Here is a 25051-nt window from a genome sequence, read left to right on the forward strand (position 1 = left end):
GCACGGATCTGTAGCCTTGATACAGGGTTAGGGTTATGCCTACAGGAAGAATGATGGGGGAAGCTCCGTGGTGATGCTCCCCAAGCATTTAATCTCCACCCCTGCAGCCAAGCTGATGAAGGTGTCCACCAAGCACTGTTCCCAACCTCACAGCATCACAAGGCACAGAGCTGGGTGCTGCTCTCCATGGGGTCAGCAGAGCCATGGGCACAATGTGAGATCGGCTCCCATGGAGTCCCAAATGTCATCCCAAGGCCACCACTGCTGTCCTGCTGCTTTGCTCAGCCCCACAGGATCCCGTTGGGTGTCACTGTCCCCCCAAGGCAGGCACTTCTTGGTCAGGTGACATCTGCAAAGGGCAAGATGGCTGCATCTCCAGAGGAGGATGGATTATGGACTGTGGACTACGGGGACACTTGAGGTGGCAGTGTCACTCCCTGGGCCATGCGTGGTGGCTGTCACCATGCTATGGAGGACTTCCCCTGTACCCCATTCAGCAGCTGCTCTAGAAACCCCCCAAAACGGTTGAGACCCTTTGTGAGGTGGGATCAGAGTTTCCCCAAATAGACACAGCTACAGTCCCGTGTGTCCCCACTTAAACATGTGGGGTGAGGGAGGAAAGAGGGGAGAGAAGAAAAACACCAAACCCCATCTTCTTGCCCCAAAATAGAGCTCGTTTATTAACTATGTCCTTTCCAGCAACAGAGCCAGGAGGCTTTAAAAAATAGTAATAATTAAGAAAACACAACAGAAACGGTCTCAGAGGGCTGGGAAAGCCCCAGAGGGGTAATAAATATGGGGAAGGGGCAATGGGGTGCAAAGGGGTGAGGGAGCTGGTGCCAAGCTGCTGCCAGCAGTGATGGTGGGGACAGGGAGGGGTCACCACCTCCAGTGTCCCATGCGTTAGTGACTTCATTTCCAGAGATTAACCCAAAATGTTTAAAACCTGTTCAGAATCCATCACCTGACGGTCATAAAGGGCCCAATGGGCTGAGCCCTGCTCATCCTGGTGCCATCACCCTGGGGACATCCACCAGGGGACATCTATCACAGGGACAGCCCTTCCTCGTCCCAGGGGCGTTCTGGCTGTCGTCGCCCCACGTAGTGCCCGGGGGTTGCGTCGTGCAGTGTCTGAGCCCCTCACCCTGCATCAGAGCTGGCCCCAAGAGGGACCTGGGGGTGTCACATGGCGAGGGTGCTGTCCCCAAACCGGGCTGCAGAGGGGCTGCCCTGGGAAGAAAGGGGGACGTGGTCATAGAGATGTGACATCTGTCTTCCTGCACTTGTTTCCCTATTGCCTCTCCCATCCCATAAAGAACCCTTCTGACCACTCACATCCCACAAGGTCTGAATTTTTTCAATAAATGTTGAAGTTTTTACAGTGCTGGACAGCCCCATAGCAGCAGGAAGAGGCCTAGGGACAAAGGGCTGTCCCCACACCCCCAGCTGCAGAGCATTCACCATCAGAGCCTTCATTAGGCTTCAGAGTTAACGCCTCCCAATCCCAACACAGCACTGCACTGATTTCCCCAGGAAAGACCCCAAAAGCTGACCACTCATGGCCCCCCCCACTGACCCCCATGTCCCCAAGCCCAGGGTCGTCCCCATCTCACAACCTGCCCCACATTCCTCACCTCGGGGCGGCTGTCGGTGCTTTTCAGCCACGATGGCCTCGTGGCAGTGGGGAGAGGATCACCTCCAACACTGGGCTTCTGCTCGGGGATCCGGGACACCCGAAATCTGCAAGGGGACACTCCGTGAGCCCACCCCCCCCCCCCCCACCTTGGGATATGGGGGTGTGGTCAAATGGGACTCCCCAGCTCCATGCATTCACCTTCCAATGGAGAGGATGGTGATCTCGCCAGCAGTTCTGGTGGCTTTGGTGGCTGTGGAGGATGGCAGCACCTGGGGCCACTTCCTTTGGCTGCATCGGGTGCAGGGGGGGTCCGAAGGGGGAGCTGGGCCGTGCACTGTGTGCAGGTGCTGCTGGTGGCAGCAGGAGGGGGGAAACTGAGGCAGGAGGTGCAGCCTGTGGGGAACAGGCAGTGACATGAGCCATATGGGGGCTCAGTGAGGTTGGGGGGACTCAGAGGAGTTTGGAGGTGGGGGAGTCTCTCACTTGTAGGCAGGTTTGCAGCCCAATGGTGCCTGCTGCGTGCTCTGATGTTCTTTCAGCAGCTCCTCCAACGCTGCAGCATTTTCTATGGGTGGGGGGACAGAGGGGGTCACCAGGAGTCACCTGGGCACCTCAGACCTTTCCCCGGCCATTGGAGGCCCCCCTCCCCCTTCCTGGGGGACTTTCAACCTTTCTTCTCCGTGATGAGGCGCACCAGGACCCCGATGGTGTCCTCATTGGCATCCTCAATCTGGTAGACAGAGCTGGGACCTAGAGGCAGATGGAAGGGGCATGAAGAGTAGTGACCGTGGGATGGGCTCGATGCTCTCTGGGCCATAGGGACAACATGGGGGCGAACAGACACCACGGGGGTGGGAAGGATGCTCCAACCATAGGGACAACGTGGGGATGGGCAGGATGTTCCAACCATAGGGACAAGATGGGAGAGATGAGATGATGTGGGGCTGGGCTCCATGCTCTTTGGCCATAGGGACAACATCGAAGTGATGTTGATGATATGGGGATGCTCTGACCATTGGGACAAGAGTGACCGGATGCCACGGGGATGGGCTTAGCAGATCAAGTTGGCTTCAGGGTGGCAAAGCTGGGTCACGCTCAACACCAACCTCAAACCCACATCAGCACAGGGCCTCATTCTGATCACGGACCCTTTATGGTCCCAAACTACCCTTAAGCTCGGAGTTCAACAGCAACCACAGGGAGCAGATCGGGCGTGTGGGATGGGGGCTCACCGCTGCTGTTGGCCCCACGCTCGTGCTCCTTGTGTGCGGTGCAGTGGTAGCCCTTCTTCTTCAGCAGGTTGCACACCAGGATGCCCAGCAACCCCATGGCACAGAACACGGGCACGATGGCCAACACGGCTGACTGCGTCGCCGCCGCCTCCTCCGGCCGAACTTCCCGTGTCCCATTGGTCCCCAGTGGTCCCCGAGGTGCCACCACGCTCCGGGCTTGCCGCTGTCCTGCAGTGGGAGTGGGATTTGGGACTAAATCCCTCCATTCGTGCCACGAGCATCAATCCGACCCCAAATCCATCACTGTATTATTTCTGGCAACCATTTCCCCCATTCTGGATTTGGCATAAGTTTTCCTCGTTGGTTTCACGAGCACCAATCCTGACCCAAATTCATCACCGGGTTATTCTGGCACTGAATCTTCCTGAGTTGGATTTGGCAGAGTTCTCCTGTAGGTGCCATGAGCATTGATCGTATTCCACCCCAAATCCACCACTGGGTTATTTTGGCACCAAATCCTCCTCCCAGCACTGAATTGGCAGCGTTCTCCCATCGGTGCCCTGAGCCCTGATCCTACCTTCACCCCATCACTGCATTATTTCGGTACCACATTCCCCCATGTTGGATTTCAGGGCTCCCCCAGCGGTGCCACGCACGCAGCACCTACCCCAAATCCATCACCGCTTTCATCTGGCACTGATCCCTCCCACGCTGAACATGGCAAAGCCCACCCGTGGGGGATGCCGTGAGGCACTGACCCTACCCATCACCTCCCTATTTTGGCCCCAAACCCACCCCATGCTCCACTGGCCGTGCCACCCCACACCCACCTGAGCACCCCGGGGTGCCACGGGGCGCAGCGGAGCAGGGCAGGCACCGGCCCTGGGGCTCCCTATGGCCATCAGGGCTGTAAAACCTACAGGGTGCAGTGAGATGAGCACGGGGGTGTCCATACAAACCCCCCATCCTCCTCCCCCAGTGCACAGCACCCCGCTCTCACCCGTGCATGCAGGTGCACGGTGTGTCCCCCGCAGAGGAAGAGCCAGGGGGACAGGGGCGGCAGCTCCGGGCTGTGCTGCACGCCTATGGGGAGGGAAAGAGGGGTCAGGGGGTGAAAACTGCATGGCATGGGGCGGGGGGATCGCCTGCAGGCAGTCCTCACCCCAATGGGTTCCTCTCCAGGTGGGCATCGTGGCAGCTCACAGGTAGAGGTCCCCGTGCTGGGGATGCTCAGCACCTGGGGGAGAAGAGAGGAGTTCAGTGGGGGTGCAACAGGGGAGGACACATTGCAAAGGACAGGTTGGGTGCAAAGTAATAGGGTAGGGGCAGTCCTGTTGTGTGAGCTGTGGTGGGTGCAACGCTGTCACAAGGAATGGGGTGGATGCAAAACCACTGCATGCTTCATGGTAGGTGCAAATGTGCCACGGGCGATGGGAGGGATGCAATGGGATGGATGCAATGGGATGGATGCAATGGGATGGATGCAATGGGATGGATGCAAACTCATTGTATGCCCCATGGTGGGTGCAAATAGGCCCCAGGCAATGGGATCGATACAATGGGATGGATGGAAACCCCCACTGCATTCACCACAGTGGGTGCAAACCTGTTGGAAGCAATGGGATGGCTGCAAAGCCCTTCTGTGCACTGCAGCTGATGCAAATCTCTCAGCAGCAAGACGATGGCTTCTTTTGCACTGGGGAACTGGGGCCATGTGGGGTGGAGGACAGTGACAATCCCAGGATGGGAAACCCCCACAGGACACCCCAGGAGCAAAACGGGATGTGTTCAGGCATTTGGGTTCTGAGCATTGGAAGAAATGAGATGTGCAGAGAGATGGGACGGGGCTGTACTCACCCCCAGGATGGTGAGGAGCCACCAGTGCATCCCAAAGCTCTGCTGGGACCACCTGTGGGGACATGGCACAGTGAAACGGTGTCACCCTGCCCTAATTCCTGCTCGGCAGACATGCTGTGGGTCTGGGGACCAAGGAGCCCACACAGTGGGATTTGGGAGGTTATCCAAGAGCACACACACCCTTTGCAAGGGAGCAGTCAGCTGGAAAATAACCCTGTAAGAGGGGAAGAATTGGGTTATTTCGCAGCTGGAGTGCTCCCTTGGCCCCATTCGCTGCAGTGCAGCCAAGCTGCACAGTTGGGTTTGGGATTACTACCCAAACCCTGATGTTTTCCTCGTAAAAGAGCAAAACACCTTCACAAATAGGAAAAAAAAATCCACAGTATTGAGCATCGTTATACTAGGACAAAACCTCGTGTCAAAAAGTCCCAATATTTTGCGCCCATACCCCAATATTCAGTGTCCTTATAATAGAATGAAACACTCAGGACCAAAACTCCGATATTCTGTATTCTTGTCATAAAGAAAAACACCCCCAGGTAAAAATAAAAGCCCAATATTTTCCTCCTTACCCCAGTATTTGGCATCCTTATGCTAAGACAAAACACCTTCAGGACCAAAAGCCCCAATACGTTGCATCCTTACTCCAATATCTGCCATCCTTACGATAAAATGAAACACCTTCATGACCACAACCCTAATAATTTTCCATCCTTACAATAGGACAAAACACCTTCACAACCAAAAAGATCCCCAGTTTCTTACAGGAGCCCCTCTGGGCGCAGTGGAAGCACAGCCCTCAGTGACTCAGCACCCAAAGGAGACCCAATTTTAGCTCGGTAGGAATCCAGCACTCACACCTCCCACGCCTTTTAGGGCTGCTCATGTAATCCCACTCCCTTCCTGCAGAGGATTTGCTAAATCTGATTGAGGCAGAACACAGATTGCTCCCTCAATGCCATCGGCCCCAGTGTGCCCAGTGCCACCAGTGCAGCTCAACGCGCTCCCTCCGCTCTCGTTGTGTTTAATTGAAGGCAAATCATTAAAAGCTGATTGGAAGTTATCCCAGGAACGGGGTGAAATCCTTGGAGAAGGCCCCAGTGTGTGTGCTCAGAAACTCATCAGAGCTGGCAACATCAAACAGAATAGGGAAAATCCCAACATCCAATTCAGCATTTCTGGGCTATAATTGAGATGGGGTGGGCACCCGTAGGGGCAAAATCCCAAACCACCAAATCCCAGGATGCTTCTATCTCCAGTGCTGCAAAGGAGAGAATGATCTGGGGACCCAAATCCCCCTCCATACCCCAAAATGTTTGGCAGTGCTTTTGGCAGTGCTGCAGAATTATATCAGACCACTCTCACCCAATGCTCCCGGGACCCCATCACTGCCCTATTAAAGGTGTTTGAGCACAGCACTGCCCTTCTCCATATGTCCCAAATCAGGCAGGACTGGAGGCAATGAAGCTCTGCGGAGGAAGGAACAGATGCTGCAAACCTTCAGCACGGGTATTTCCTGTCCTGGAGTAAAACGATCAGCATCCTCCCCTGCACAGCACTGCCCAGCCCTGGAGTGTCACTGAAAAGAGAAATAAATATATATAGACACAATCAGAAATATATTTCTAAGAAAGGAAAAAAAATATATTATTGACCTCAACCTAAAGAGCCTTTCCAGACCCAACGATGGATCCTTTCCACCAACCTTGACTCAATGAGAGGGTCCTTTCCACCAACCAAATGATGGATCTCTTCCACCAACCCAATGATGGACCCTTTCCACCAACCCCAACCCAAAAAGAGCATCCTTTCTGCCAACCAAACAATGGATCCCTTCCACCACCCCAACGATGGATCCTTTCCACCAACCTTGACCCAATGAGGTCTTTTCTTACATCCAAAGAATGGATCCCTTCCACCAACCCCATGACAGATCCTTTCCACCAACCCCAACCCAAAGATGGATCCAACAACCCAACACTGACCCAACAATTGCATCCTTTAACTGAATAAACCCAAGGACCAAAGCTTTTTTTGGGGTGGGTTGTCCCCCATAGAAACCCATTGCTAAAATGAACCAACAGCTTCACCACCCCGCGGGTGTGACTGATGGGCTATGCATGCCTGGAAATGGGTGGAAAAATAATCAAAATCGATTCTGTCATGGGATGGAAATTCCCTGAATGCCCCTGGGTGCAGTGGGGCATCCCCTTAAAGCTGCCCCACGTGACACTGCTGATAAGGAGTCATTATGCGCCAGAGCAGTTTATAAATTGAATGAATGAGTAATTAGCACACAGCATCACCCATCTGGGATGCAGCTGCTGCGGGATGGGGGTGGCTGCAGGCTGGTGTCAGGATGCGAGGGCACCGAGCTGTGCACCGGTTCCTCCCAGTAGCTCCCAGTGGTTCCCATGACCCATGGGGGCAGAAAGGAGCCTTGAGAGCAGCCAGCAGCTGGAGGCACGGGGACAACAACCCAAAGCCCCAAACTGACCTCAAATCCCAAATCTCACCGAATCCCACAACTTGGGAAGGGAGAGGGGGAGCCGGGGCAGGAGCGGGCAGCAGCACGTGGTGCTGCAATGCAGATCCCCGTGCTGAGCACCCTCTGGTGACCCCTCACTGTGCCATGTGTCCCAGCACTGGAAGCAGCCTGGTGTGGGGCTGTTAAATCCCCCCCCCCAGGCAGCTGTATGGTGATAAATATGGGGTGGGGAGCACTCATCCTGAGATATGTGGGGGGCTCTTAGGGGATGTGGCGCACCCGAAGGGGGTGGGATGGAGGGGATGAGGGGTACGATGACGGGGTGGGGTAGGGGCAGATCTGAACATCAGCACCTACGGGTGATTGCCCCCTTCCCCCTCAGCTCTGCCTGCTGGGTGGGATGTGGGGAGCATCCATCCAGCCCCACGCATCTCATGTTAAGCCGACAGAAACAATGAAACTTGGAGAGTTCTGGCACCGAGGATACATTTGGAAGAGCTCTGACACCGCCAGGAGCAGGACTGACCCCAAAGGACCCCAGCCCCACTGCGTGCTGTCACTGAGCTGGTGGCTATGGGGGGCAGCACCAGATTTCAGGGCCTTTTGGGGTCAGAACTACACCCCAAGTGCAAACCAACTACTCAGCCCCACCAGTGCCACAAGTGGCTGCTTCGTGGGGAAAAGCCCAACTTTGGCAAGCCCCGGGATGTGAGTTTTTTGAACCCTTTTGAACCCATTGAACCTTCCCTTGAAGCCGCCCTGCAAACCAAGCCTGCCCGCAGGGATTCGGGACAGGGTTTCCCCTCCACATGGAGTGAGGGGGAGATAACAGCAGACAAGGAGCGACTGTTCGGGAGGGCTGGAAACGCTGCGGTTTTCCATCGCCCCGTTCAAAAAAAAAAAAAAAAAAAGCCAAAGCAAAATCACAGCTCCCATTATTTTTTTTTTCCTTTTCCAGACGGGAACCGCGGAGTTTTCCATAACCTACTTTCTCCACTCTTCTTCTGACCTATATCCCCACCGCGGCTGCAGCCGGGGGGGGCCGCCTAGGGGGAGGGGGAAGGGGGGGTCTCCATCTGCTGCCTCACGCCGTGGCACTTTGGGGACAAAACTGGGGCAATCAACCCCCCGCTCCCACCCCCCAACCTCCCTTTCTATCCCATATCCTCGCAGACACACAACCCGAGCCCTCCAGCCCCCACATAAGATCCCGGCAGATCAAACCGTCGCCCCCTACCTCCCGTCCCCGCCGCGGGGGTGACGTGGGGCTGACACCGACGTGGACCCCCCCCACGGGATCGCCCCATTGAGAGCAACGGCCGCTCCTTATGAATGAACGCTCCGCTCCGTTCCCGCGGGCGCGCTACTTCCCGCAAGCCACGCCCCCTCCCGTCGTGACGTCACAATGCGGGGCTTTCCCCCTCCCGCGGTGACGTCAGCGCTACGCTCGGAGGATTCCCCCGCCCCTCCCGCGGGCAGCGCCGCCTGCCGGGGGTCCCGGGGGGGGGGGGGGGAGGGGAAATGGGGAGGTGGGGTTCACCCCCGAAAGGGTTTTTGGGGCAAAAACACAGAGAAAAAGGTAAAATCCTGGCGGGGGGGGTGGGGGGGGGAGCTGCCAAGGGGGTCGGAAAGAAGAGGATTTCTGTAGGGGGACACCCCAGTGTCCCATCCTCGTCCCAGTGTCCCCATCTTCAGCCCTACGTCCCCATCCTCAACCTGGTGTCCCCTTCCTGGTGTCCCCACCCTCGTCACGATGGCCCCGTCCTGCTATCCCTCACCTTCCCACACTGTTCCTGCCCTTCATCCCAACGTCCCCATCCCAGTGTCCCCATCCTCACCCTGTCCCCATCCCCAGGTGAGGGATGAGACCATGCTCACGTACTTCCAACACAGACGACCTTTAATGACAGTCCTCACACGAGCAGATCCACCCCCAAACTCCAAACATCACCCCAAAGCTGCCATCCCTCTCCACTGTACCCCCCCCAGACAGACAGACGGACGCAGTGCCTCTGTCACTCACTGGGACTGGGACTGCCCCGAGCATCCACAGCGTGGCTGTCACCTTCCCCGTGGGGACACAGGCACGACAGGGACAGCAGACAGTGGGAGGAAGGCAGAAATGCAGAATGGGAGCTTTAGGTTCTCGTTGTAGGCTCTGGGAGCCTGGCTGCTGGTCTGGAGGATGCTGCAGAGAGCAGCAGTGCTTTAGTGAAGAGATGCCTTAGTGCCACGACCCCATGGGATAAAATAGGGAGCAGAGGGAGTGGTGTGGTCCCTGGGGAGCAGCAAGCTGCAGAACCCCACAGGAAATGTGGAATGAAAGCCCGATTTCTCCCCTTCTCCTCCGTGTTTCCCCCTTTCCCTGCAGCCATGGTGTACCCCCAACAGCAATGTGGGGACACCCCCACGTGCATCCCAGCCTCCAATCCTTCTGCTCTAGGGATGGGATGGTGGCACAGCCCCCAACCCTAATCCTAACCCTACACTTAATCCTAATCCCATCGTGCCCCCCTCCAACAGCACCATCTCTTTACCAACCTCCCCCCCCCCCCCAAACCAAAGGAATAAATAAATAGGGATATTTATATATAATATATATTTATATATTTAAAACAAACAAACAAACAAACAGAGCTGTCTGGGTGCTGGCGATGGAGCGAGCGCGTTAGCTGGGGGGCCCGGGGGGGTCCCACACTGTCCCTGGGGCAGTCCCCGGAGTGGGGTATGGGGGTGACCCCCCCAAAGCAGGCACACATGAAACCGGGGCGAAAGGCAGCGGCGTTGGCCGTGTTCTCCCCCCCACCCCCATCCCAAAGCTCTGTCCCAGTGGGAACGCCCCCCCCCCCCCCTCCACCCCATATCTCCTCGCCCCGAAAGCGGATGGTCGGGGTGGGGACGTCCCCGTGTGCGTCCCCCCAACCCCTCCCCAGAGCACACAGAGAGCAGCCGGGCTGGAGATGAGACGTGCTGGGTGGGTGGGGGTCCGTGGGGGAGGATGGGGGGGGGGGAAGGAGGGGGAACCTGCAGGGCTGGGGTGGGGGTCAGACCCGCCAGAGCAGGAGGTGGTTGGTGCTGTCGTCGCGCCCCACGCTCTCGCTGCTGTTGGTCAGGCGGAAGTCCTCGTATCCATCACCGCCGCTGATCACCAGCATCTTGGCTTTGGACAGGGCCAGGCGGGGGTGCGTTGGGTCACGTTGCTCCGCATCGCTCGGCTGCTCAGGGCCTGCAGGGAGCAGCACAGGCACAGCTGGGATGGGCGAAAAGCCTGGAGTGGGGTTAGCCCCGCCCCCCGCCCAGGGTGGGCTCCACCCACCTCGCTTAGCCCCGCCCACCACGCGTATAACCCCACCTACCTACCATAAAGCCCAACACTCTGGCTCTTAGCCCCGCCCACATCACCGAAAGTCCCGCCCACTCGAATTTGGCCCCGCCCACCACACAAGCAGTCCACGCCCACTCCAAATTCAGCCCACCCAAACCCATAGGTAGCCCCGCCCACCCCGTAGTTACCCAATCCTTAGCCACGCCAATCTTCCGCACATAGCCACACCCACCTGTTAGCCCCGCCCACCCCAAGAACATCTATTCCATAGTCCACCCAAGCAGTTCAGCCCCGCCCAGCCCCGTGGTTAGCCAATCCCACTGCTTAGCCCCGCCCTCTCTGCACCTACCAATCTCAACCTTTAGTCCCGCCCACCTCAAGTGTAGCCCCGCCTTTTCTGCACTGTATCACTGAGCAGTTAGCCCCGCCCACCCCCGCGGTTAGCCAATCCCACTATGTAGCCCCGCCCCCTTCACACCGCACCACTCACACCCGTTAGTCCCGCCCACCTCAAGTGTAGCCCCGCCCCCTCCGCACCTCCCTACATCTAAACCCTAATCCCCAACCCCACACCAAAACCCCCAACCCCCCCAACATCTCCCCAAATCCCACCCCTCCCAAAACCCCAAACCTCCCCATCCCCCAAAGCCCCCTATATCCTCCAAAACCTTCCCATCCCCCAATATCCAAATCTTAAACCCCTCGCCCCAAAACCCCATCCCCCATCCCCCAAAGCTCCCTATATCCAAACCCTAAACCACAAACCCCCATCCACAGTGCCCCCTATTTCCCTCCCAAAACCCTATATCCAAACTCTAAACCCCAAACTCCCATTCCCCAAAACCCCCTATATCCCCCAATGCCCTCTATATCCAAACCCTAAACTCCATGCCCCCCAAAAACGCTATCCCTCAAAGCCCCTCATCCCCCAAACCCCCTATATCCAAATCCTAAACCCCCCATCCCACAAAGCCCCTATAACCCCCGAAGCCCCCTATATCCAAACTCTAAACCCCAATCCCTCAAAAAACCCCAAATCCCCTCATCCCCCAACGCTCCCCATATCCAAAACCTAAACCTAATAAACCCCCCCCCCCTCCCCAAACCCAAATCCCCCCATCCCCCAACACCCCCTATATCCCCCAAACCCCCTATATCCAAACCCTAAACCCCAATACCCCCCATATCCCCTATACCCCAACCCCACCCCCCCCTCCCCCTCAGCGCCGTTCCCGCCCTCACCCCCCGCCCGCAGCTCGCAGCCTTCGGGCACTTCCATGGCGGTGAGGAAGCGGACGTGCCCGGTGTGTCCCTGTGGTAATCCGAGCGGCGTCGGAGGCGGCGCGGCCTTCCCGGGCATGGCCAGGCTCAGCACCACGCCCGCGCTGGTGCCCACCCACAGCAGGTCCTGGCAGGCCAAAAGCGCCGTGATGCGCAGGCACGCGGCCTTGTGCTGCCGGATGATGGCGTCCGAGCCTGGGGGCAACGAGACGGGCGTGGGGGGAGGTGGGTTTGGGGTGGGAAACGCGGTACTGCCGTGCCAGGGTCCTGGTTGGGGGGTGGGATTGTGTACCCGGGTGCTGATTGCTGTATGGGGTTCTGTACATGGGTCCTGATATCTGTGTGGAGTTCTGGACACAGGTCCTTACTGCTGTATGGGTTTCTGTGGTCAGGTCCTGGTTATGGAGTGAGGTTTTGGACACAGGTCTTGCTATCTGTGTAGGGCTCTGTACCTGGGTCCTGGCTGCTGTATGGGGTTCTGTACCCAGGGCTTGGTTGGTGTGGGGAGTTCTGTGCCCAGGTCATAATTGCTTTATGGGGTTCTCTACCCAGGTCCTGGTTATGGAGTGTGGTTCTGTACCCAGGTCTTGATATCTGTGTGTGGTTCTGTACCCGGGTCCTGACTGCTTTATGGGGTTCTGTACCCTGGTCCTAATTGGTGTGTGGGGTTCTGTACCCAGGCACTGACTGCTGTATGGGGTTCAATAACCACGTCCTGTCACCTGCATGCAGTTCTGTACCCAGGTCCTAATTGCTCTATGGGGTTCTTTCTGTACCCAGGTCCTCGTTGGTGTGTGAGGTTCTGTACTCAGGTCCTGGTTGGGGTGTGGAGTTCAGTACTCAGATCCTGATTGCTGTAGGGGATTCTGTACTCAGGTCCTGACTGCTCTATGGGGTTCTCTACCCAGGTCCTGGTTAGGGAGTGAGGTTCTGTACCCAGGTCTTGACTGCTGTATGAAGTTCTCTACCCAGGTCCTGACTGCTATATGGGGTTCTATACCTGGGTTCTGGTAGGGTTGTGGTGTACTGTACCTGGGGCCTGGTTGGGGTGTGGAGTTCAGTACCTAGATCCTGACCGCTGTATTGGCTTCTGTACCCAGGTCCTGGTTGGGGTTTGTGGTTCTGTACCTGTGTCCTGATTCCTCTGTGGGGTTCTGTACCCAGGTCCTGACTGCTGTATGGGGTTCTGTGCCCAGGTCCTCATGGGCTGTGGGGTTCTGTACCCTTGTCCTTATTACTGTATTGGGTCCTGTACCTGGGTCCTGACTGCTGCATGAGATTTTGCACCTGTGCCCTGACTGCTGCATGGTGTTTGTACACTCATCCTGATTCCTGTATGGGATTTTGCTCCTGCATCATGATTGCTGCATGCGATTTTCCAACTGCATCCATGGACATCTATGATTCTATAACTCCTGCATGACTTTGCAGCTGCATCCTGATTTCTGCCTGGGATTCAGCACCTGCATCCTGATCTGATTTCTGCATGGGATTTTGCACCTGCATCCTGATTTCTGCATGGGATTTTGCACCTGCATCCTGATTTCTGCATGTGGCTTTGCAGCCACCTTGGTACTGTTCTCTTTCTACACATCCATATTTCTGCAGCCAGGTCCCAATTTCTGCATGGGATTGTCCACATTTCTGCATGGGATTCTGCATCTTTCCTATTTCTGCTTGGGGCTTTGCAACCCCTTTTCTAATTCTCCACGGGATTTTGTAGCCCTTGCTTCACTTCTGAACGGGATGTTGAAGCCACCCAGGGCTTGCCCTATTCCTGCATGGAGTTTTACAACTGCTGTTCAAATTCTCCGGGCGATTTTGCACGCCTCATTTCTCCAGAGAATTTTGCAGCTGCGTCCCGATTTCTGCATGAGGTTTTGCAGCCCCTCTCTCCTTTCTGCGAGGGATTTTGCAGCTGCCCAGGGGCTGCAGAATGCAGAGGGTGACCCACTGCAGAGGGGACCTCAATCCCTGCAGGCGGTTGGGATGTGGATGTCACGGAGGCACTTTGCACCAACGGATGTTCGAAGGCTCCGGAGCAAAGCACCATTTTCCAGCAGGGAATGGAAAAACAGGATAACCACCCGGAAACGGAGCTTGGTGTGCTTACCAGCGAGCATCTTGTGCACGGGGGGGGTGATGTCAGCCTCGGCCAGCTGCTCGTAGCTGGTGGCGTGGTAGAGGCGCACCAGGGCACTGCCCTGCAGCGACAGCCAGACGCCGGGTGCCGCGCTCACCATGCAGCTCACACTGCGCCCGCTGTCCTGCCCCACCTGGAGCGTGTGCTGCGGGGACAGAGCCAGGCTGGTGTCACCCGGAGCCACTAGGGGCTGTCTCCACTGTCCCCTCCCCCACCATGACATTGGACTTGCTGTGTACCTCTTGCTCCAGCGTGGTTGTGTTGAGGACAATGACCCGGTTCTGGCAACCGCACCACAGCTTCCCCGCCACTGCCACCATCTTCGTGATGGGGCTGCCCGGGGAGCCCAGGGAGAGGGACTTGGAGTTCTGGGGGTCCCAGAAACGACCTGTAAGGATGGGTGGGGGGGATACGGGGGTCATGACAGCAGCAGAACCCCCAGCTTGAGCTGGTTTGGGGGGAAGAGGTTGTTGGAAACATTACATCCGGATGCTGATGGGCCCTCCTTTATAGGGGACATGATCCTGGGGACACTGCAGAATCACAGAGGTTGGAAGGGATCATCAAGTCCAACCCCTCTGCCACAGCAGGTTCCCTAGAGTTTGTTGCAAGTGGGGCAAGCGTGGGGTCCTGAATTGCATGTCCTTTGGGAGCAGGGACCACGTGCTCCAAATTTGGAGTTGCTCAAGATGCTGAATGAGCAACCCCAACTTCAGGCTGGCCCTCCCTGCCCAGAGAGCCCAGGGATAGGGTCTGGGAGTTGTAGGGGTCCCAGAAGCAACCTGTAAGGATGATTGGGAGATAAAGGGGTCACTACAGCAGCAAAACCCCCAGCTCAGGGAAAGGAGGTGGCTGGAAACAACGTTATCCAGATGCTGATGGATCTCCCTGTACAGGGGACATCAGTAGTGGTGACATGAGCTGATACACCAGCGAGCAGGAACCATCGTGCTCTGTATTTGGGGCTGCCCATTCAGCATCCCTCGAGGACAGCCCTCCCCAATCTGCTGCCCTCTCTGCAGGTACTGGCACTCAGTGCATCCCTCTCTCAGTGAACAAACCGTCAACGCTTTGGGATCCACCCAGTGGCCTCACCTGGCTCCCGCTGGTACACGATGAGCTCTCCGTTGGCCAATGACACAAACACTTGGTTATCAAGGTACCTGCGGGGAGAGAAAAGTTATGAGAACAGCTGCTGGGCAGCCTAAAATCACCCCACAAAAAAAAAAAAGAAAACAAAAAAAAAAAAAACCCAAAGCCTCCTTACAAGATGCACATGACAGAAGCAGCATGCTGCATCTTCATGCTGTTCTTCCTGTTGCGGATGTTATCCGATGACTGGTAGACGTGGATGCTGCAGAGGTGGGAGAGAGAAAAAACGTGGGGCTGAGGCTCACAAAGGGCTGAGCTGTGTCCATGTGGGTCCTCGTGTGTCGGGGACGCACCAGCCATCCTCGGTGCCCAGCCACATGGAGCTCTGGTAGGCTTCGGGGTCAAGGCTCAGTAGGTCCTCGAGGCTGCCACGGGTGAAGGAGCCACGGCTGGAGCGCCGTAGTGCTCTCCCATCTGTTGGGCTCTCACCACGCCGGCTCTGACCAAAGGTGGTTGCCAAGGGAAGGAAGCCAGGTTCCTGCTCCTCCTCCGAGCTCGTCGTCTCCACCGCCGCCTCTTTGCAGCTTGGGATTTCCTCATCTGTAGAGGAGGGTGAGGAGGGGATTGGGTGGAGAAATATAGAACCACTAAGGTTGGAAATGAGCTCTAAGGTCGTCCAGTCCAACTGTCAACCCAACCTCGCCATGGTCATGGAATCATAGAATCACCAAGCTTGGAGGAGACCTCCAAGACCATCCAGTCCAACCGTCTGCCAACCACCAGTATTCTCCACTAAACCACGTTCCTCAGTACAACATCTACGCATTTCTTAAAACTCCACGATGTCTCCATCCCTGGAGGCATTCAGGGTCAGACTGGAGCAGGATCTGACCAACCACACAGAATCACAGAATCACTCAGGTTGGAAAGGACTGCCCGTCCAAGTGATGGGGATGACAGCACAGGATGCTGCACAAAATCCTTGTGGTACCCGAGGAGGACAGATGGATGTTGATCCCAAAACATGCCAGAATTTACCCCACATGGGGAACAACTTGCCAACCCAACCCCAGTATTGTGGAATCTGAACTAGGACCCTGCCCCCACATCTTTACGCTGAGTTTCTTCAGCTTAGAAGACACATAGGAATTCACAACGACAGCCTTCACCCAATGCAGACCTCACACACTTTTTCCCCATCCCTGGAGGTGTTGAAGGCCAGGTAGGATGGGGCCATGGGCAACCTGACTGGTGCCTGATCTAGTGGCATGGAGGTTGGAAGTAGATCTTTGTGCCCTGTTCCAACTCAAGCCGTTCTCTGGCTCTACAACAGAAGACAAGCTTCCACCCCAATCCTGTCATCTCAAGATCTAAACTAGGTCCTCCCTGTGTCTTTTCCCTGTGTATCTTCAACTTAAATGACAAATGAAAGTTCCTTTTCCATCAGTTTGCAATGAACACATGGCAGAGTGGGGACCAACCACAGGGATGATGGAGCTGCCCACTGATTTGGGACAAAGAACTGACTTTGCCCCCTGTAGGGACGACTCACTGCCAAAGCTGGAGGAGATGGTGGAGTGGCTGGCCTGGCTCTGCAGCGTGCCTGAGGGGCTGGGCGAGGACTCATCGTCTGTGTCATCGCTGTCGAAGGGCACCAGCTCCCGGTGGGCGCTGTCGACAGGCTCGGAGAGCTCCAGTGATGAGCCCGAGATGGAGATGTGCAGGCACTGCTGTGGCCCTGAATCCTCCGATTGCACCGGTGCTGGCTCCGAGGACGGGCTGACCATCGGTTCGGCACGCTCCCTGCTGTGGAGATGGCCACAGCTCCAGCACCACAACGCAGCGATGCTGTCACCATCCATGGGGTGAGGGTCTTCTTACCTATAGGGTCGCTTGAGGCCGGGCACGGAGGCGATGCAGAGGATCCTGGCTGAGCAGACAGCGATGCACGCCTCGACGATGGGCTCCTTGCGGATGCTGAGCAGGCAGACCTGCCCCACGTAGCCGTCGCTGTTGCACACCCACACCTCGTGGGCATTCTCTGGGCTGCTGTGGCTGGGAGAAGCACAAGAAAACTGGAAAGGGGCAAAAAACAAGGAGAGGTCACTTGGGAAGGCGCCAGCATGAAGGCATCCCGCTGGTGGACAGGAAATGCACCCTCCCGAGAATCTGGGGGCAGCAGATGGACCCACCTGCATCCCGCTCCGTGTCTTCATGATGGGGATGGCTTTGAGGAACTCGGGGTCCAGGCAGTTTTTGCTGGAAGCTGGAGAAATAAGAGAAGAGCTGAAAATGGGGGCAAAAAGGAGGCAGTTTTGGCAGTGCGGGGTGTGATGCCGAGCCCATCTCTGTTTCCCACCCTGCATCCTGGCATTACCGAGCTTCTTCTTGGCATCCTCGAGGGCTTGCTCGAAGCCGAGCCGTGCGTCAGGGTTGGGGAACTCAAAGATGAAGGACTCGGTGCCATCGGCCTTGGCAGCACTGAGCTCCACTTTGTTGGGGGGGAAGGCCATGCTGAAGGACAGGGACTGCTTCTCCGCCAGCTCCCGGTGGATGGCAGCCATCAGGTCCTTGATCACATCATCCAGGCTCTGGGAAGGGCAACAGCGTCAAGGTCCACTGGGGACACCAAAAGCCCCACGTCCATCCCACGTTACATCCTTTGGAGGCAGTCCCAACCCTACTGTGGCATCATGGCTGGTGGCATGTGGGTCTTCTGAAGGCCACCAACCCTCCCACAGTCTCTGTGTTTCGATGAGCACATCCCAGTTGGTCTCATGGTGGAGGTTGCCCACAGGAGACCACCGTCCCCATACCTGGTGGGGGAAGCTGAGGGTCTCTGACAGCTTGCTGACTTGGCCCAGCGTGCTGAGGTCTTCGTCTAGGCGGCAGATGCTCTTCTGGATGCTCTCACGGTTGGTGGCTTGTGAGGCACCTGCATGGGGACAAGTGTGTGACATTAACCCCTTCCTCCCCAGTGCTGCCCTGAGGAGCCTTTTCCCCTAACACTTTTAGCTAGGGCGGTGTCACCCCAGCAATAAGCCCATCACTGTTGGATAGGGGTTGAGTAATGGGTTTCAGGACATGGGGGTTGACATCAGGCAGTGACAGACCTTTGATGATGTCCACATCCTCCAGTGGCAGCTTCCAGAGCAGCTTGTACTTGCTGGCCGTGTCGATCACGCTGGCCGCCGTGTACCTGCGGGACAAGGGGATGGCTGAGCCGTGCCTCCTCCCTATAACCATTCCAGCCCATAGGGATGCCCCAAGGAGGTGGGATAACCCCAGAGAGCTGCAATGGGAGATGGAGCTGGCTGCCCCCCATGCCCAGTGGCACTCACAGGCTCATGGAGCTGCGTCGGAGGGAGCCTGACTTGCGCTTCAGCGTGGTGCACACCAGCAGGTCCGTGAAGAGGAAGAGTGAGCGGTCTTTCTTCCCACCCACTGCCTTCTGCAGAGATGTGAATGACACAACAGGGTGAGTGCTGAATGCACCCAACCCTACCTTCTTCACGTGCCACTCCCACAGTGGTCCTTGGAGGAACCCACAGGAACCTCTGTGGTCCTCACCTTCAGCCTCTCTGTCCATCCCTGACCCTGGGCTACTGCAGGCTCTCCCTGTCTCATCTTTCCCTGTGTACTTAGGGAATTTTATATTGTCCTCATCATCCATCCATCCATCCATCCATCCATCCATCCATCCATCCATCCATCCATCCATCCATCCATCCATCCTTCCATCCATCCATCCATGATCTCCTTCAGACATGACGCACCATCCCAACCACCGACTGCTCCATTTGGTGCACGGTGTCACAATGCTACCAAAGTGGACGTGCCATTGGCACCAGGGACAGAGGGCCATCTCTTACCACTTCCACCACCATCTCCTGTCGAAGGAACCTGCGGAGCGGGGCCTGGAGCTGTGGGGATAAGGAGGCTCATGAGTGGCTTTGTCCCTGTCCCTGCACCCCACCCGCTCTGAGTTGTCACCCTGTCCTCTTCCCAAACCTCCCAGCAACACACGGAAGAAAGAATGGGGAATGTGGAACCTGAAGGAGGAAACACGTGGCCCAAAAAATGGCTGAGTTTTGGAGGAAAGAAAAGACCCACCCTTGTGCAAGCATTTGGTGCTGCTCTGATGTGGGTGCTGCTCCCTTGGGTGGTTCGGACAGGCTGAATGTCCCCCTCTTGTCCCTGCACCCTGCAGCCAGTGTCCGTGTCACCCTCACCCACCCCCAACTTGGACCCCGTGCCAAGATCCCCATCCGTACGTCCTCCATCCCTTCGATGTGGGACTCGATCTCCTGCACGATGCGGGCGTTTCTCTCCACCTCCTCAGCACTCTTCATCCCCTTGTTGATCCTCTCGGCCACCTGCTTGATGTTGCGTTGGGCGTCGATGAGGAAGGGGTGGTCGGGGTGGTCCTCGGGCGTGTGCTTTAGCAGGTCCTGCCAAGGGGACACCGTGGTGTCACTCCTTCCCAGGATGGCATGGATCCTGTCCCAGTGCCGCTCCTCCTACCTTCACCAGCAGCTCGTACCGCGGGATCCTCTGGACAGGTTTGATCATCAGGTCAGACAGAGCTTGCTTCTCCTTGTTTTCTCGCATGCTTTGCTGCAAAACATTGGTGGGAGACAAGGATGGGCCTGTTAGGTGGGGCACAGTGGGGACATACTGTGAAACCAGGCCGGGACATGGAGTGACACAACTTTGGGGCCTGGGTGACTCTTTTTTGACAACATCCAGACTGATGTTGGTTCACCTTAGATGAGGCTTTCCCCAGTTGAAAAAAACAGATGGAAAAATCCCACTTTGACTGCAGATAACCAATTTAGTCCCACTAACTCAAACCCTCTGCTCCACCAGTGGCTCCCAGTAAGACAGTGACCAGTCCATGGTGGCACCCAGGACCCACCTCCAGGAACTTCATGAACGCTGGCCGTGCCTCCTTGGCGATCCTGACAGCATCCTTGGCATTGAGGAAGTTATCGATGTAGGCAGAGTAGATGTTCACCAACACGTCCTTGGAGAACTGGGGAAAATAGGGAAAACGGGATCAGCACAGGCTTAGGGCACAGCTTGGGCTTGGAGAAGCAATCCCAAGGGTTAAAACAGTGTCCGTCTGGATCTGCCCAGGCTCAGCTCCCCGCCTCGATTTTTCAGCCCTGACATTTCTGCTCCCGATGCAGAAACGCTGAGCAGCAGAGCCAGCCGAACGCCGCACCACCCCGCCGTTAAGCTAAAGCAGACCAAGGGCCTGGAGATCGTCTCTCCCCATCTCCGACGTGGTTTGCCCATCCTTTCATCATCCCCCTGCTTCCTGCTCCCCGCTCGGGGCCGTGCCCGAAAAAGCAAACACGATAAAGCCAGGCTTCAGAGCTGAACCCAAAATGGGGAGCGGGATCGGGCCCTACCGACTGCACCAGGAGATCTCCCACTTTCTGCTTCTCGTGCCAGTTCTGCACGCAGTCGTGGATCTGCTCCAGGAACTGCTCGTGGTGCTCCAATAGCTCAGGGATTTGGTCGAAGATCTCATCCACCAAGGACGGGTCGCACAGCAGTGAGTTTTCAGGTTGTTTCAGAGGCTTCATGTAACCCTATGGGGAAGCGTCGCATTGGGGCACTGAGATTATCTTATCTTATCTTTTTTTTTTTTTTTTTCATGTCTCCAAAATGAATTTTTCAACCCATTTAATCCCAGCAGGGGGTTTCCCCAGTGAACCCACCCGAAGGCATGGAACAATGGAGGAGGCATCGAACCTACGTGGCTTTGGACACTCGGGGACCGATAAAAGGGACTGGCCATGCCAATTTGGGCACCCCAACCCCACAGGGACACATCCCACAGCAGTGTGGAGAGCAGGGTAGGTTTGCTGTCACGAATCTCAGTCCCCTCTGCATTACCCAGCTAAGAAATCATAGCAGCACAACCATGGGGTCCCAATCTATCGGTTCTGGATGGAATGTAGGATTCTTTAGGCCAGGAGAAAAGTCTTCTCAAACCTTCTCAAGCCTTGCATCCTCCTTATCCCCACAGTATGGACTGCTGGTGTCCTTTGGGAGGACCATGGAGCTAAGCAAGGAGGACAGGTCCCACCTGAACCTTCATCAGATATCTCTACCTGAACTGGTGATGGAGGTGCCTCCCACCAAGGATGATGTTCCTCATGTTGATAATGGGGAACAAGAGCATGGAGATAGTCCCCAGCTCAGCTAACAGCAGAGCTGCCCCTGCACCACCTGGGTTGGCTGGAAACCCCTGCTCCAGCCTGTTCCCATGGTCCTTCAGCCTCCAGTGCACCTCTTCCCAGCTCTGGGCATTTGGAGCCCTGTGGTCGCACTAGAAAACCAGCTCCCCTGGATGTGCCCAAGGGTGACAGCTCAGCCATCAACACCACAACCAGCAGAGACAACATCCAACCCAGAACCACGCAGAGCTTCCCCCCAAATCAGGCCTAGGGCCAGGCTCCTTTTGCCCCTCCAAGGCAACATCTGCATGGGGAGCCACCTCGAAAGGCCCTTTCCTCCTTCAGTAGAGCACATCTGGATCAGCACTGCTGGGGGTTTATCAGGAAAGCCAAGCCAGGTGTCAGGATGACATCTGCCCAAATGCTCAGCCCAGCAGATGTTGGACAGGCACTGCTCTGCGGCAAACAGAACAGGTCTCTTGATTTTTTGGGCACTTCCACCTGCAGCAATGGGGTCTGACATCCCATAGCTGACAGTGTGACTTAGACTTCAGGGGGCCCATCACCACTGTCTTTCTGAAACACCTTCACAGCCAGCTGAGATGTGAGCAAGGCTGCTCTGCGGGGGTTGGAATTAGGTCAGGGAAAAAACGGGACCTAAAAAATCCCCTAGCCCATGGGGGATGTTGGGGGTGTTGGAGACCCCCAGCATGGGATGGGCACCAGCAGGGGCTCAGGAGATGCAAGGAAGAGGTTTAGGATACAATCCCTCTGAGGTGACAGCCGATCGGGATGAGTTATGGGGTTGATTTTTTGCTGTCCCCAATGCTGTCACCCACCCTCTCCCCGCTCCTGTGCTCATACAGCACTGGGGGTCTGACTCCACATCCCAGGCATGGCCACAAAGAGGGAAAGGCCACAAGGAAGGGACAACCACGCTGTGACAACTCCCAACGTCCCACTGTGCCACCGCGTGCCCCCCCGCACCCCGTCCACGCCCCCTTACCTGCATCAAGGTGCGCAGGGACTCCACGTAAGACTGCTCTGTATCCAGCAGCGTCATGATGACGTGCTTCCTCATGTCCTGCGCGGGTGAAGAGAAAACCCAAATGAAATCGGGGTGACAACGGGGACCGGAGACACGGAGATGTCCCCTCCGGTGCCGGCACGGGGGCTGTGCGCCAGAGGAGGCCGGCGTGCTTCCAGCTCCCTCTCCGCCCCGATGGAGGAATCCAGGAGGATTAGGAAGTACATGACACCGACGCCTGGTTTCCTCCACACCCGCGTCAGGAGCTCTCACAGCCCTACATGGGTCGGTGCTGGCGGGCTCCTTCTCCCTGCTTGGCGCGGCCCCGCGCTGCGAATTCCTGACAGCACCCGGGCACCCATGCTGGTCCCATCCAGCCCTGATGCTGTGTGCACCAAGGAGGGGGCTCACAGGGTTGGGGGGGGGGGAAGCTGTGGGGCTCAGAGTGCCCCCTGTAATGGGGTATGCCCCCAAGCGGAGCCTAGGCTGCAGCTCAGCCTTAGGGCATGATGGGATGAGGGACACAAGGTGAGTGGCACCCCAAAAGTTTTGGGTGCTGAAGTGCTCCAGAGGCTCTGGATTCAAAGATGCCTCAAAGATATTGGGTGTCAAGATGCTCCAAGGACCCTGGGTGCAGAGACACCCCAAAAGATTTGGGTGCCAAGATGCTCCAAGAACCCTGGGTGCAGAGAAACCCCAAAGGACTTGAGTGCCAAGATGCTCCAAGAACCCTGGGTGCACAGGCACCCCAAAAGATTTGGGTGCTGAGATACTCCAAGGGCCCTGGGTGCACAGACACCCCAAGTTTTTGACTCAGAGACACCCCAGAAGTTTTGAAGCAGAGATACCCCAAAAGATTTGGGTGCAGAGGTGCTCCAAAGGCCCTACACCCTGTAAGTTTTGGGTGCAGAGGTGGTCAAAGGGCCATGGGTACGAGATACCCCAACATTTCTGGGTGCCAAAGTGCTCCAAGTACCCTGTGTGCAGAGACGCCCCAAAAGTTTTGTGTGCTGAGGTGCTCTAGAGACACTGGTTATGGAGGTGCTCCAATGGATTTGGGCACAATGAGACCCAAAAGGTCCTAAGACTGCAGACACCCCAATGTCCATCCTCACAGGGACCTCTCCAAAGGCCCCCCCTGCAGAGACGTCCCAACCCCCGTTTCCCTTGCACCCCCACATCGTTCATAGGCACAGCCACCCCAAAACACTGGAACACTCACCCCAAATAATGCACTTTCCCATCCATCCACCCCTGCCCATGGACGGCACTGTGCCTCAGTTTCCCCACTGCTCTCCATGCTGAGGCTGCCCTCTCTCCACCAAAGCAACTTTCCCTCCTTGTACATCCAGGACCACAGCTTTCAGTGTTGGGACCGACCCTACGTGGGACCAGTGCAGTGCCTGCACCTGCACCGTGCCTCAGTTTCCCCAGCACACATGCAGCTCCTCGCTCCTCCTGACCCTTTGTGGACTGCTCCCATCTTTCCCCACCCAGGACCCCCAAACCTGGCACATCCTGCCCTCATCCTGCATCCCCCCAGCACGGCCTGAGACGCTCAGCACTCCATAGACCATGGGATATCCCCCCAGCACCACAATCACCTGCCCCATCTGCATGCCTCTTGGTGTAAACCAGTATATGTAGCAGGGAGGGGTTGTGTGTAGATTCAGCCCCCAGCACTCGTACATCCCCCCCAGCTGCTCAGCACAAAGCAGGATGAGGATGGAGGTGTGGGATGAGGATGAGGACGGAGGTGTGGGATGAGATGGAGGTATGAGATGAAGATGGAGGCAGAGATGAGAATGAGGATGGAAGCACTGATGAAGATGGAAACATGAGATTCAGATACAGGCACAGGATGAGGACAGAGGTGGGATGAGGATGGAGGCACAGTCAAGGATGGAGGCTCCTAGGAGGATGGAGGCACAAGATGAGGATGAGGATGGAGGAATAGGGTGATGGAAGTACATATGAGGATGGAGGCACACGATGAGGATGAGGATGTAGATGCAGATGAGGATGGAGGAACAGCTGAGGATGCAGATGCAGAGAAGGATGGAGGTGTGGGATGAGGATGAAGGCACAAGATGATGATAAGATGGAGGAACAGGATGTTGATGGAGGCACAAGATGAAGATGAGGATGGAGGTGTAGGATGAGGATGGTGGCACAGGATGATGGAGGCACAGATGAGGATGAGGATGGAGGCACAGCTGAAGATGCAGGCACAGAGGAGAATGGAGGCGTGGGATGAGGATGAAGGCACAGATGAGGACAAAGGCACAAGATGAGGCCGGAGGCGTGGGATGAGGATGAAGGCAGAAGAAGATGAGGATGGAGGCACAGGAGATGAAGACATAGATGAGGACGAGGATGGAGGTACAGATGAAGATAAGGATGGAAGCACAGCTGAGGATGCCGGCGCAGAGGAGGACAGAGGTGTGGGATGAGGATGAAGACACAGACGAGGGTGGAGGCGTGGGATGAGGATGAGGACGGAGGCACGGCTGAGGCTGCAGCCACGGGATGCAGATGCAGCACAGGACGAAGATGGATGCTCGGTTGCCACGGCGACGGCGCTCCAGACCCCGCTCAGCACACGTGTCCCACCGTGACGCAGCCATCCCCCCTCACCCACCCCCGGCAGTGTCCCCCCCACCCGATTCAAGGGGAGAGGGTCCCCTTCCTCCGGGTCACCTCGGGGCCACCGCGACCCTTCTCTGGCAGCTCCTCGGCGGCCCCCCCGAGGCCGGAGGCGGCGGTGAAGGCAGCATCG

The 25051-nt window shown here is 56.7% G+C and overlaps 2 protein-coding genes across 2 annotated transcripts in view; both read right to left on the bottom strand.

Moving 5' to 3' along the window:
• Positions 1-922: 922 nt before the first annotated feature.
• On the bottom strand, positions 923-4762 carry RELT (RELT TNF receptor). Its single transcript, XM_065745691.1, has 10 exons — positions 4726-4762; positions 4031-4105; positions 3869-3951; positions 3699-3784; positions 2869-3096; positions 2306-2386; positions 2120-2201; positions 1835-2029; positions 1635-1740; positions 923-1230 (listed from the first exon to the last, which is right to left on the bottom strand). Exons 1-10 carry the CDS (start codon positions 4753-4755, stop codon positions 1183-1185), a joined length of 1014 nt encoding a protein of 337 aa, XP_065601763.1. The 5' UTR covers positions 4756-4762; the 3' UTR covers positions 923-1182.
• Positions 4763-9815: 5053 nt separating this feature from the next.
• ARHGEF17 (Rho guanine nucleotide exchange factor 17) overlaps positions 9816-25051 on the bottom strand; it is a 33754-nt gene continuing 18518 nt past the window's right edge. The window contains exons 2-21 of the mRNA XM_065745733.1: positions 22252-22329; positions 20472-20654; positions 19973-20089; positions 19579-19671; positions 19329-19505; positions 18927-18977; positions 18396-18505; positions 18168-18253; positions 17871-17989; positions 17432-17645; positions 17247-17320; positions 16936-17129; positions 16607-16857; positions 15408-15654; positions 15230-15316; positions 15058-15125; positions 14202-14350; positions 13933-14107; positions 11781-12014; positions 9816-10439 (exon numbers count right to left, since the gene is read on the bottom strand). Coding sequence (XP_065601805.1) covers positions 10258-10439; positions 11781-12014; positions 13933-14107; positions 14202-14350; positions 15058-15125; positions 15230-15316; positions 15408-15654; positions 16607-16857; positions 16936-17129; positions 17247-17320; positions 17432-17645; positions 17871-17989; positions 18168-18253; positions 18396-18505; positions 18927-18977; positions 19329-19505; positions 19579-19671; positions 19973-20089; positions 20472-20654; positions 22252-22329 — 2889 coding nt within the window. The 3' untranslated portion in view covers positions 9816-10257. The remainder of the gene's footprint in view (positions 10440-11780; positions 12015-13932; positions 14108-14201; positions 14351-15057; positions 15126-15229; positions 15317-15407; positions 15655-16606; positions 16858-16935; positions 17130-17246; positions 17321-17431; positions 17646-17870; positions 17990-18167; positions 18254-18395; positions 18506-18926; positions 18978-19328; positions 19506-19578; positions 19672-19972; positions 20090-20471; positions 20655-22251; positions 22330-25051) is intronic.

This window comes from Cyrtonyx montezumae, unplaced genomic scaffold (genome assembly GCF_038088225.1).
Source record: "Cyrtonyx montezumae isolate F1298 unplaced genomic scaffold, pur_monq_1.0 scaffold_37, whole genome shotgun sequence".
In the NCBI taxonomy this organism is placed as follows: domain Eukaryota; kingdom Metazoa; phylum Chordata; class Aves; order Galliformes; family Odontophoridae; genus Cyrtonyx; species Cyrtonyx montezumae.

Excerpts from the sequence above, each read along its gene's own strand:
- RELT (XM_065745691.1), bottom strand. The coding sequence starts at position 4,755 with ATGCACTGGTGGCTCCTCACCATCCTGGGG. Across the intron at positions 2,202-2,305 it reads CCTCATCACGGAGAAGAAAG|AAAATGCTGCAGCGTTGGAG; the intron begins GTTGAAAGTCCC and ends CCCCACCCATAG. Across the intron at positions 2,030-2,119 it reads GGCTGCAAACCTGCCTACAA|GCTGCACCTCCTGCCTCAGT; the intron begins GTGAGAGACTCC and ends TGTTCCCCACAG.